The following is a 12,997-nucleotide window of genomic DNA, read 5'->3' on the forward strand; positions in this document are numbered from 1 at the left end:
GCTGCGGCTGAGTTCCAGTCCCCCTGGCCGGCTTCTCCCTAGTGCTTCCTGATAAGAGGTGGGGGGACAGAGCCCGTCACCAGACACGCATGGCACTGAAAGTGCGGGGGTTGACGCAGGGGGACCATCTCGTTGTCCACATCAGCGACACCCCTGCCTGCTCCCAGGGCCTGGCAGCTGTGTGGCCTGGCGGCTCTGCCTACCCGCGGGCCTTGTCTGACCCCTGCCATGGTCAGTGAGAGCCTGGCCTGACTCTTACACCTGGTCCTTCTCTGTGTGTCTTGCAGGTCTTGGGGTTTGAGATTGACACGGTGAACTCTGTCCAGTTTTCAAACCACACAGGTAAGGCGGTGGCCTGAGCAGTGACTATCAGAGACATGGGGGCCCTACTCCTCTGACAGGTGGGAAATGGGGGCACACGGCCCAGGAAGGTGAGGGCTGAGGTGTGCCTGTCTTCAGGTGGGGCTCGGGCCTCTATGTTTTAATCTCACCCAGCTGCTTTGAGCTGGGTGAACTGAGCAGGGGGTGTGACCTCACCACGCCTCGGTTTCCTCTTCTGTAAAACAAGCATGGTGGTCCTAACACCTACTCTTGGGCCATACCTCTCTCCGTGTGACACCTGCTCGTGCCCCTCATCGTGCACCGGGTGACACCTTGAGCCGTGACGAGCATGTGAGCCTGCTGCCGGTGGGCATGGGTGCGGATCCTGATCCCCATTAAACCCAGTGCCTCCACAAGCTTGTGTGTACACCTCAGTGCGTGGGGACCCACTATTTCTGTGCATAGAAACCTTAAGCAGGACGTGAGGGATGCTGCCCTCAGAAAGCCCTGGAGTTGTCGGAGTGAGCTCCCCAGCCCTGCGGCCTCAGGACGCCCTGCCCTGGGACGCCCACACTGCTGCAGTGGCAGGAGAAAGAGGCTGCTCGGGTCTTGGAACATCCACATCCGTCCCTCCTCTGACATTTCTCTGGGCCCAGATGGAACCTCGGGAGCACAGAACAGTCCCCAAACAGCTGGCGGAGTGCCCACGGGATACGCGGTGGGCGCCTCAGCCTCAGCCCAGTTCCGTGATTCTCTTGGGTGTGATTTTCCTTGGAAGAGAGGCTGTCTTAAGTCACCAACTGAGGGAAGGATTACATGTGGGATTCAGACGGAAGGCCATGCTTCCCGCCAAGGGACCTTCCCTGCGTCTGCCCTCCCGAGCGTGGAGGAGGAGCTCTGACATTGGGAGAAGCCCCAAAGGTTCAAGCCGACTTGGCGATCTTAAATCCCACGTGTTTTATTGGCTGTTTTAACCAGCTCTTCTTTTGAAGTGAGCAAGCCAAACTGGCTTCGGCCTTCAATGACAGAGCCGAATGCTGAGTGTTATACTGGGCCATAGTCAGCATTAGCTTACCAGGAGCTCAGCCCCGGCTCCTTGCCCTGGAGTCCAGGATGAGGGGCAGGGCTTCAGCACTGACTGGCTGCCTCTGGGCCCCCCAGGAGCCCTCCAGCTGGGGGCAGACGGACCGTCCTGAGGGGTCCATGACAGAGGAGGCTTCCAGCTGCCGCGGGAGGGAAGGGTGAAGGCCAGGCCCAAGTGCCGGGAGCCCACGCAGGGCACAGCTCGGGCAGGGGCAGGGTGGGGCTTCTGTTCCAGGGAGGCTTCTGGCTGCGGCTCCTGGAGGCACCCCACCCAGCCTCCGCCAGCTGCAGTACAGGGCCTGCCTGGCAAGGGGACCCCTCAGGCAGCCCTCGTCTATGGGGGGCTCTCGAGTGCCCTGTGCTTGGCACTCATGGCTGCCTGTGCAGCCTGCCCAGGGGGCTTCCTGGGGGAGGCCTCCCCAAGGCCGCCCTGTGGCTCAGGAGCCACCGCCCACCTGGAGAAGCCAGCACCCCTGGGCCTGTGGGCCCCTTCCTCCCGTCTCTCCCCACTCGCCCAGCCCACACGCTGCTGAGAAGTGAGACTGGCGTGTCTTTCAGCCAGTGGTTTTCAGCACACTTGCAGGCTGGCCTGCATGGCATGTGGCTTGGCTTCCGGGGAACCACGGGAGCTGGTGGTTTGGACACGTGGCCCAGGAACAGAGCTCTACCTGCTCCGAGTGTACAGCACTTGTGTGACGCTGTGATCTGTCCTGGGCTTTGGATCGAAGGACTTGATTGTTCTGCCTTTGGCTACAAAGCACCGGAGGCCTTTATTTTTTACTGCATTCACCCGCCAGCATCTGCTAGACAGGAAGGAAGACGTGCTCACGAGAGGCTGGAGCGGCTTTCCCTGCCGTGGGCCTCCCAGTCCAGGGCTGTGCTGCTCCAGCTGTCTGGTGAAGGCCTTGCTGTTGTGTTATTTCCACCGTGCGGCCCTGCTCTGCCCTCGGCACTCAGCTGACTGACCAGCGCAGTTCGCTCACACACTGTGGCCAGCTCAGGGTCATGTGGTGGGATGCTGAGCAGTGCCAGTGACCACAGAGGCTTCCGGACACTTCTGCTCGCATCTGCTTGTCTCATGGGGTTGGGCACGGTGTGGCGGCCCTCCTAACAGTCCTCCTGGCCGTGGTCCACATGCTCCTCCAGGTTAGAAATCCCTTCTTTTTTTCTTAAAACAACTTTATTAAGGTATTTACACACCCACATAGGTGGGTGATTCAGTGGTTTTCAGCACACTTGCAGGCTGTAGCCATCACCACTGTCCCTAGAATGTGGCCGTCACCCCTGTGGGAGCCACCCCGAAGTGACCGCCTGTCAGCAGTCCCTCTGCAGCCCCCCAGCCCTGGTGGCCGCCACCTACTCCCTGTGTCTGGATTTACCATCTGGACATCTCACCGAGTAGGCGTCATACGACAGGTGACCTTTGGTGACTGGCCCCTCTGTTCCTGGCCAATCACGTTGTGACGGGGCCAACGCTTCATTCCTTCTGTGGCTGAGGGGTATTCCCTGTGTGGCACACTGCACGTGGGTCCTCTCTGCCCTTGGTGGACATCTGGGTTGTGTGTTGTGGCCCTTAGGAATCACCTATGTGTGCCCACAAACACAGCTGCTAGATCAGGCAGGGACTGTCCACTCATCTGAAGGGCTGCTGGACTCCTGCCCAAAGTGGCTTCTTGCTTCTGCAGTCCCGCTGGCAGCGGGCAAGGGCCCCAGCTGCCCTGTCACCCACACTGGTGGCATTTGTCTTGGTCTTTTGTTCTCGCAGTCCTAGCGGGGGCGAAATGAGTGGAGTCTCCTGTGGTCTGCATCGGGAATCACCTACAGTGGGGGCCTGAGGGCCTGGCTTGCTGGGTGACAGGTGTCCTGAGGCGCATCTCCTGCCAAGGGCCAGATACTGACTGACCGGCAGCCAGAGACGGAACGTGAGGAGTGGGTGCGGCTAGGTCACAGGAAAACGTACACTTTACTGGTAGATACCGAAAATGGAATGTTGTGTAACTTTCACAAGTCATAAAGTGTTACTTTTCTTTTTTCCCTAACCATTTAAAAGTATAAAAACTGGTTTTTATCTTGGAGGCCGTAGAAAAGCACGTGGCAGCTGGACTTGACCCCTGACTTGGACTGGACCAGTGTTATTCAGATTTCCCCTGGGGCCTTATGAGACTGGTGCTGGCCCCGCCCCAGAGATGCTGACTCTGCAGGCCTGGGGCAGGGCCTGAGAACCTGCAGTCCAGCTGAGACACCCCCACAGGGTACCCCACTGTGAACAGGGAGGGTCTAGATTAATCACAAAAGTAGGTGGGGTTTGGAGGAAGGAGGCTTCGGGAGGACATTCCTAAGGGTGAGGGTGGGCAGTGGTCCTGGGCAGACCCCCACTGTGCCAGGGCCCCCCAGGATCACCCCCAAGTTAGGATTTGCTTGGGGACTTCACGGGACTCAGCACAGCAGAGCACAGACCACGTGGCCTGCAGCCCCCCAGGGCACCTTCTGACAGGTGCTCAGGACAGTTGGCTCCCCAGGTGGGGCTGAGGTGGCACGGAGGGGCATCAGAGACCTGCAGAGATCAGTGCCCAGAGTGTGTGTGGGGGCTGGTCGCGGGGCATCCCCACCTGGGGCTGCCATTCCAGGCTCCCAGAGGGAGAGCCCGTGTCGGTGTGCGGGGAGCCTGCCTCCCCAGTTCTGGGGGCCCCCGAGGGCCTGAGGACAGCGTCTCTTGGCGCCCGCACAGCTCCTCCAGCCCACCCCCCTGCCAGTTCTTATAGGCCCTCCGGTGGGCAACACCGCCCTGTCTGTCATTTTCTGCCCTCTGGAAGGTGGGGAGCTCTCTAGGGCAGAGCAGGCTTTGAAGCAGCCCCAGCCCCAGCCCTAGGCCCACATTTTCAAGTCCTTCAGTGAAAGTTACAGTGAGCTCTCTGTTACCCAAGATCCTGTCCAAGGGGCAGCTAGAAGAAACTGGGTTCGCTGGAGGTTGGTGGGCAGGGCAGGCCCAGTTGTCCTGGCACTTAGAGTTTGAGTGTGACCAGCTGCCGGGTCTGGTGGCAAGCCCCTGGGGAACGATGGCTGGCATGGACAGGGAGCCACAGGGTCGGGGAAGGCCAGGGGCAGGTGCCTGCAGCAGACTTGCATTCAGGGGCCTCCTTGGTGGACTGATGTGGGACAGGCCTGCTGGGCCGGCTCTGGCCACCCGGGAAGTGGGGTCCCTAAGGGTCATGGGTTCAGCCTTTGCAGAGTTCCTTTTTCTGTCTGTAAGTTGAGTGATTTGTTTGGAAAGATGATCAGAGGGCCCCACCCGTTTCAGAAGGAGAGAAGACGTGTCTGGGCAGGGGTGCTAAAAGGCATGGGCCAAGCTTCCTTACCTGGTCAGAAGTGGCTCTCAGGCAGGGGCCCCGTGCTCTGCCTTGGTGTCCTGTGTTAGAGACCTGCTGGTGGCTGGCATCTCTTCTGTGTCACTGCGTGCTGTGGGCAGAAGTATGTCTCCCCCAATTCCTGCATTGAAGCCCTGACCTCCAGCACCTCAGAATGTGATAGTACTTGGAGACAGGGTCTTTACAGAGGTCATTAAGTTAAAGTGAGGCCCCTAGGGTGGGCCCTGGTCCAACCTGACTGGTGTCCCTGTAAGAAGAGATCCCACCACGTGAGGACAGAGGAAGAAGACAGCTGCGAACACACCCAGGACAGAGGCCTCGGTGGGTGAGCAGCCCTGCCCACCTGACCTAGGATCACCAGGCCCTAGAAATGTTGTGAGAGCCGTCCAGCTGTGGTTCCCGTCACAGTGGTCTTGGGACATGCACACGCTGTGTGTGTGGCAGAGTCAAACCACCCCCCAGTTGGAAGGATGCTCGGAAAACAGGGCAGAAAGGAGCACTTTGTGTTTCCTGCAGGGACCCTTGGCCTGCAGGACCCCTGGCAGCCCAGGCCCACCTTGAGCAAACTCCTGCCCGGGCATAGCCAGAGGTGGCCAACTCTTCAGGGGCTGCGGGGAGGGGCAGCCTGTGCACAAGGAGCTGGCCTCCACCTGAGGGTGCCCCCAGCCCCTCACCAGACCCCTTCCCGGCTACCCAGATAACGGGGGCCAGTAAGCTTCTCAGTCTGACGTCTGTCCTTCTGGCCTGAGTTTACCCTCATCCCCGGGTGCGTGCAGTGGGAATTGCGTCTGCCGGACGTCCAGAGGCCACACCAGTCCCTGGAGAATTGCTCGGTTGGGTCTGGGCTGCTGTCCAGAGCGCCCTTCCCAATGGTCCCTCCTTGCTGGGGGGCCCTCACACACAGGCTGCTGTGTAGGGAGCCATCCTTTGCCGAGCGCAGGAAGCCTGCTGGTGAGGCCCTGCCTGGGGGAGGCCTGCAGCGTGCGAGGACCTGGCTCGGGGCTAGCCAGGCCCTCCACCCTGTGGCTGGTTCCTGGGCTTCGCTGTTGTGGGAATCAGCCCTCCCCAGGTTTTTACCTGTGAGGTTAAAAATGCACCCATACTTTAGGCGTGAAGGAATCCACCAAGTTTTTGTGAGTGAAATGGGGGTGTGGCCGTGTGGTGCCGCCGTAGCCCCCGAGAATGAGCAAGCCGTTGGTGTGAACCTGCTTCCTTCTGAGCCTGTGTGGGAGGGCTCCTGCATGGCAGGAGGGTCCCCCTGGGAGGCTGGAGGTCTTGCTGGAAGGATGCTCACGTGTTGGTGTGCCTGGGGTGGATGGCTCGCCTGTGGGGCCACGAACCAGGCTGGGGCTGTTTCCAGTTCACGTCTGGCTCTTGGTTAGTATGGGACCCCAGACTTGCTTTGGTTACAGCTCAGCCTTGTGGGGTTGGGTCGTGGCAGGCGACTCGGCCTGAGTGGGGAAGCCTGCGTGGTCGAGGCAAGCAGCCATTGGGGGGGGATGCACAGGCACCCCCTGTGAAGATGGGTAAGTCATAGATCTCTCTGGGCCTGGTGCATCCCTCCTGTGGCCCATCCGTCAGCAAACACAGACTCAGCTGCCCAGAGGCCAGCCCGGGGAGTGACCGCCCTTGTTGCCATGGATCGGTTCTGGGGGAAACGGGCAGGGGAGGGTGGGACCCGGGTCAGGACAACTGGGACAGCATGAGAGCTGCTGTGCCCATAGTGGGTGCCTCGTGGCCAGTGGCATCAGGAGGCCCACCCCCGTCCATGCTCAGTGAGCTTAGACCCTGCCTGGCATCAGCCACGGCGTGGGACGGTCCGTGGGTGTCATCGAGGGTGTGCGGGCCATGGGCTGGGTCACCTTGGGCCCTGGGGTCGAGGCCCTGAGTCCCCGCTCTCCTGCAGGCTACGCACACTGGAAGGGTCAAGTGCTGAACTCTGATGAACTCCATGAGCTGTACGAGGGTCTGAAGCTGAACAATGTGAATAAATATGACTATGTGCTCACAGGTACCCGTGGGCCTCGCTCCGGTGGGGGTGGGCTCGGGAAGGCACCCCCATCCCAGGCTTGCCCCGTCCCTGCCTCCTCCTAGGACTTGTTGGTGCCCTAGTGGTCACCACACCCCAGTAGCCTGACCTTGGGGGACACAGCCGTGCTCTGCCCGCTCAGGTGATGACTGTGCTGGACATGCTAAGTTAACCATACTTCCGGGGTCTCCCTGGGGTTCTGGTGCCCAGGCAGGGTGGGGGAGGGGGAGGTGTTGGGAGAGGGTTGGGGGTGAAAATAGTAGGTAAGCAACGTGCTCCCTGGTTCATCGTTCATTTGTCAACTTCTTGGTGAAAAACCAAGAAGCCTGTTTGTATTTCTGTACATCATTAAAAGTGAGCATGTTTATCATGGAAATGGGAAAGAAGGGGAAGAGGACATGCCTCCAGCGCCTGTCAGCGCAGCTTCTCCGCTCATTTAAGACTTCTTTTGGGAAACGCCTGGTGCCCCCTTGCTGACCACAGGTGTTAGGGGACCCCCCGTCTTACCCACCCGCTGGCCTCTGGGCAAGTGGCTCGGATGGTCTTGTTTCTCCTTTTGCCGTGGTCTGTCTCACAAGGGTGGCCCGATGTCCCTCCCAAAGGTTACATGAGAGACAAGTCCTTCCTGGCCATGGTGGTGGACATCGTGCAGGAGCTGAAGCAGCAGAACTCCAGGCTCGTGTACGGTAGGTCCTGGGCGGGCCCCTTCTCAGGTGGGGTCTGCTGGGGGCCCTGTGAGCAGGTGGCTGTGTCACGTTTTGCCATTCACAGCCGGGCCTCCAGGGATGTGTGCCTCCAGAAGTCCAGAGGGGTCTGAGACATCTTCATGGTGAAGCTGGCGTCTGTGGGGCAGTTAGGAGAAGTGGGTTACAGACCTGCTGTAGTCAGTGCCAGGTGCAGATACGGCCGCCCGATCCTGCAGCTGGGGCACGTGTGACCCCACTGACCCTAGAGGGAGTGGCGTGGGGGTGGATGCCAGTCGGGGCCCAGCTAGCGAGGGCAGAGCTGAAGTGCAGGCCAGGCCTGTCTGTCCCTTCCTCCAGGCAGTGGGTGTCCCACACCCAGGGCCTCTCCGGGTAAATGACAAGGCAGATGCTGGCTGCTCTTTCCCTGGGACATGGACAGGTGCATTCAGGGCCTGAAGGGTCCTGCAGCGGCCACCACCTGAGACACTCAGTGCAGGGGGAAGCCCAGCAGTGCACACCTGGCCCAGCCAGTCTGGGACAGTAGTCGAGACTCTAGAGTCCCTGTAGAGGGCCTTTCCTTTGGAGGCCTGGGCAGCACCAGGCTGTTTTTGTCCCCCTGACTGCAGCCATAGGCCTTTCCTGGGGTGCAGGTCCTCCAGGTATGTACACCAGTCCCCACCCTTGGCTGGCCCAGTGGTGGGTCCGACACGGCCCATGGCTTGGCCCACACTGTGGACACTGCCCAGAGGGCATGTGCTTGTTAAGAGAGCAGGGGGCACCGAGGCCTCAATGTGGTCTACCCGAGGCCAGGAGGGTGGAACAGGGCTGCTGTTCTGCGTGACACTCTCAAGAAAGGTTCAGATGATCACAGATTAATAGAAAGTTTTAACCAGAGCACTTCGTCGTCTTAGAGAGACCCTGCTTCCCTTGGGTTCGTGGAATTTCACAGCGGAAAGAGCTGGTTAGGGTTCTCCCCTCAGCTGTAGCTTCCGCTGACGAGGTGCCCATCGTCTCTGCAGTGTGCGACCCAGTGATGGGGGACAAGTGGGACGGCGAAGGCTCCATGGTGAGTGAGTCCGTGTGTGCCTGTGTGTGGGGTGCCGCTGTCAACCCGGCACGTCCCTCCAGGCGGGGCATCGTTTCCCGGGCTGGGGCCATGATTCTGAGGACCAGAAGCAGGGCGGGCAGGTGAGGTTTTGCAGAAAGGGCCACAGGGTGGATGTTTGGGATCACACAGCCCTGATGTAGCAAAAGGCGGCCAGAATCTGCAAATGAGCAGATAAGACTATTTTAATGGAACTTCTTATGCAGACTCTGAAATTTGAATTTCCTGTTATTTCTGTGTGTCACAAAATGTTACTGTTTTGACTTTAACACCCCCCCCACCCCCAACTGTGTAAAAATGTAAAACCACTTTTATGCCACAAGCTGCACAGGCACAGGTGGTGATGTCACATGTGGAGAGGTAGAAAACACAGGTGTGTCACAGAGACGCACCCTCACCCAGGCCTCCTGGGACACCACCCCACCCCGTGTGAAGGCCTGTGCACAGCCGGGGCGCCCGGGCCCCTGGTCCACGGTCCCGGGCCCCTGCTCTTGTCTCCTCTCTGGCCTCAGCCTGCCTGCTTGTCTCCTTTCCCTCAGTATGTCCCCGAGGACCTCCTCCCAGTGTACAGAGAGAAGGTCGTGCCAGTTGCAGACATAATAACCCCCAACCAGTTCGAGGCTGAGTAAGTAACGAAATGGCTGAAGCTTACAGATGTCGCCCAGAGACTGTGCCGGGAGGGTCCCTGTGTCCCTTGTGGCTTGCTCATTGGGCCGCATGGCGCTCCAGGGAAGGTCCTGCCTCAAGGTGGAGCCAGGCACCAGGGTGGGGCTGGCTGTCCTGAGTGGGGGCCGATATGGCGCCTGGGCCCAACATTGCTTTGAGTCCCCAGCAATATGTGGGTACTTCCCCTGGACACCCTGTGATCATCCTGACCACCAGCCATTAACCAAATGGCCAGAGCCATTCTGGACAGAAAGGGAAGGAGGTGCTGTGCTGAGCAGAGGGTGTTCGCTGCTGACACAGGCCACGGGATGGAGCGCCCACAGCAGCAGACGCAGGCAGCTACCCAGGAGCTCTGAAACTCACAGCCGAGCTTTCTACATGGGGTGAAAAGGTGGGACCGTGCTGGACCCCACCCGGCATAGAGGGTCAAAGGGCCTCATGAGTGCGTGGCTCACCTGGTGAGCAGCAGAACCAGGCACCCGGGGACGTGCCTGCCGTCCCAGGCCGTGGGGTGTGCACCTGGGCACCAAGGTGGGCGTGTCTCCATCCCAGTTCACTTCTGTTGGACCATCGACTGGGGTCCTGTGTCTCCCAGGCTGCCCTTTAACATAGGTGTGGGGGTACCTGGACTCGGGGGGCTCAGGGTTCCCTGACCCACCCTGGAGGGTGCTGGATCACCCTGAGGGCCCTGGGCCATTGGCAGACTCGTGAAAGGTCCGCCAGCCCTTCACAACTCTGTGACTTCCCGTGGACACTGGCGCCCTTGCGGGAGCTTGTGCTGTGACCTGGATCACTATGTGGGGGCCGTGGGCTGCTGTCCTTTGCTATTGCATGTAAGCAGCACAGTCTGCAGCTTCACCACATCCCTGTGATGTGTCAGAGTCCTCTTCTAAAACTAAGTTTTGCTCTTGACTGGTCTGTGGACATGTCACAGAGGCTACCTGGCCTCTGTCGGGCAGCAGATGTTGAATTCATTCCCTATGGGGCTGGGCTGGGTGTCACCAGCACCACCACAGCTTTGGACGTGTTTCCGGTGGGGCCCCAAGCAGCAGCGCCTCACCTGTGGCTGCCCATCTTTCAGGTTACTGAGTGGCAGGAAGATCCACAGCCAGGAGGAAGCCTTAGCGGTAAGGGTCCCTCCCAGGGCCTTGTGTGGGACCAGCAGCATTGCTCATGGGAGGGGCAGCCCCATGCCCTCGGCAGTAGGAGACAGGCACCCCAACTTCCTCCTGGCTTCTGGGCAGCCAGCCAGGAAGGCCTGGGGGACATGTTATAAATTCTGTTTCGGCCACTGTGCCAAGCACTGCTACATGCACCCTGGAGTTCTGCTGCACTCCCGTGGCGTGTCGTCGTGCACTGTTGTCCCTGCCTTCTGCTCAGAGAGTGAGTGGGGAGCCTAAGTGTCTGCGCCCCCACCCCAGCTGTGCTCGGGGAGCCCACTGCATGTGCTGCCTGGGGGGTGGTCAGACCCGCATACACCCTCAGGGTCCGCCAGACCCCAGTAGGAGGGGGTGTGCGTGTTTGTGCTGTATGAGAGCGTGCCATCAGGCATGCGTGTGTGTGCTGTGCAAGAGTGTGCCGTGGGGCATGTGTGTTTGTGCTTGTGAGACTGTGCCGACGGGCGTGTGTGTGTGTGCAGTGCGAGAGTGTGCCAGGGGGCATGCGTGTGTGTGCTTGTGGGAGCGTGCCAGGGGGCTGTGCATGTGTGTGCTATGTGGGAGCGTGCCATGGGGTGTGCATGTGTGTGCTGTGTGGGAGCATGCCGGGGGTGTGTCTGTGTGTGTGTGCTGTGCAGGAGCATGCCGGGGGGCGTGCATGGTGTGTGCTGTGTGCACATGCATGTGTCTGCATGCACTTGCGTAGAAGAAATTTAGTGCCAGACTCTGGCTTGCAACTCTGGGCCAGGACAGGAAGGGTGGGCTGGAGCCCCAGGCAGCAGGGGCCCAGTGGGGCTTCTTTTTTCCAAGTTCTTTCCAGCTTCCTCTGCCCCACCCCCCCCTTGTTGTTGGTCGGCTGGTCATTTAGCTTCCCACGGGTTGACCACTATGGGCTGTGCGTCCAGGCACTGAGCCCTGCTCTGCAGGCCAGGGCCCTCTCGCCACCTGTGGCTGGGCCTCATCAGAGGATGGGCTCTCCTCACCGTCCCAGAAATGTGCTCTGAGAGCCAGGCCCACCATGCTCACACCAGGCGCATGGGGCTGCAGTGCCCATTCCTGCTATGCAGAGGGCTTGCTGGGCACGGGCTGAGAGTGCTCTCCTCCCCGCTCTGAGGGCCTTGCTGCAAGTAGCAGCGCCCTGGGGCCTCAGAGCCAGATGACCCTAGGGCAGGAGGGAAGCAGCTGAGGCCAGGGGGCCCCTTTCTCAGTGTGCCTGCTCACTGAGGATTGGAGGGAGTCGTCTGTGCCCCGCAGAGCCGTGCGGGGTGGCTGCACGGTGAGTGTGTGCACACTCTGGGTGTGTGGTGGAGCCCTGTCCCCCTCTCCACCGGCCTGCTCTCAGCTCTGCCCCAAAGGCTGCCTGCCTGTGTGTCCATAAGCCCTGCTCAGAGGCAGTCTCACCAGACATCCTAGAACAGTCAAGAAATGGTTTCTGGCTGCTACATGCCCCTTGGGCCTGTTATCTCTGCAGCCTGCGGGTTGTGGGCAGATAGGAGGGGAGTGGGCTGCCGTGGTGTGAGTCAGGCTGGGCCTTCTCCTAAGCCAAGGGAACCAGACTTGGAATCCTTGTGGACACTGGGCACTAGCATCTCCGAGTGTGTGTGCATGGTTCAGGGTCAGTACAAGGGCCTTCCCGGGGCCTCGCAGTGACCCACCGGAGGGTGGGAGTCGAGCTGCTCAGCTGGTGCTGCCCATGGGGGGCCGGGGAGGCCACGGCCTCCCTGAGACCCGTCCCCAGCCTGACCCCGGCCATCCTGTGCTGGCCGCACTATACCTGCCTCCTTTCCTGGTTCAGCCAGAACCTTCCTGAGCTCTTGAGTTTACTCCGCTGGGCATTTTGTCACAAGGAGCCTCCAGCCAGCAACATCTTGCTAGGCAGACAATAAGGGTTGTTCACTGCATGAATAAATGACAGCGAGCGAGGGAGTGAGGGAGCTTTTTGCCTGATGGTGTGTGCGTTCTGCCACTTGAGGCGAGGTTAGTAGGGACAGCCATCCTGGGGCCTGGTTTGCACTTCCTCTGGAATCCGGTCTCAGGTAGCGTGCCAGGTGGGGGCCAGCAGGTGCACACTCAGACGTTAAGATGTCACTCGTCAGGCACAGGCCGGGCAGGGTGGGCCCTGCGTTCTCAGCCTCTGTTGTCTCCGTCCAGTCAAGCCAGGCCCTATAGGACCATGTGCCAGGGCCAGGCTGTTCGGGCTCACGGGGTGGGGGGCGGGAGGCCGCAGGGTGGCTGATAGGCCCCCTGTGCTCTGGCAGGTGATGGACATGCTGCACTCGATGGGCCCCGACACGGTCGTCATCACCAGCTCTGACCTGCCCTCCCCGCGGGGCAGCGACTACCTGATTGCACTGGGCAGCCAGAGGATATGTAAGTCCAGTGCTGCCCACTAGGCCACGGGGCACCCTTCCACCCGCACCGTGTCCCTGAGGCTTCTGAGACAGTTGTGGGTTTGTTAGAAAGACACCCCCCCCACCCCGCCTTACTCAGCAGGGGTCGTAGTGCTGAATTCGTCACCCCCCAAAAAGATTCAGCTGCAAGCAGGATGGAGAAGGGTTTCCAGGATGTAGGGTGCAGTGGAGCAG

The 12,997-nt window shown here is 60.3% G+C and overlaps 1 protein-coding gene across 3 annotated transcripts in view; it reads left to right on the forward strand.

The window, feature by feature from the left end:
* Positions 1-12,997, forward strand: part of PDXK (pyridoxal kinase) — a 29,385-nt gene that overhangs the window by 11,287 nt on the left and 5,101 nt on the right. For all 3 annotated transcript variants that reach the window (XM_057505088.1, XM_036911996.2, XM_057505085.1), the window contains exons 2-8: positions 288-342; positions 6,676-6,780; positions 7,401-7,484; positions 8,504-8,550; positions 9,129-9,214; positions 10,337-10,382; positions 12,671-12,782. In XM_057505088.1, the coding sequence (XP_057361071.1) occupies positions 288-342; positions 6,676-6,780; positions 7,401-7,484; positions 8,504-8,550; positions 9,129-9,214; positions 10,337-10,382; positions 12,671-12,782 (535 nt within the window). The remainder of the gene's footprint in view (positions 1-287; positions 343-6,675; positions 6,781-7,400; positions 7,485-8,503; positions 8,551-9,128; positions 9,215-10,336; positions 10,383-12,670; positions 12,783-12,997) is intronic.

Source organism: Manis pentadactyla, chromosome 1 (assembly GCF_030020395.1).
Source record: "Manis pentadactyla isolate mManPen7 chromosome 1, mManPen7.hap1, whole genome shotgun sequence".
Lineage (NCBI taxonomy): Eukaryota > Metazoa > Chordata > Mammalia > Pholidota > Manidae > Manis > Manis pentadactyla.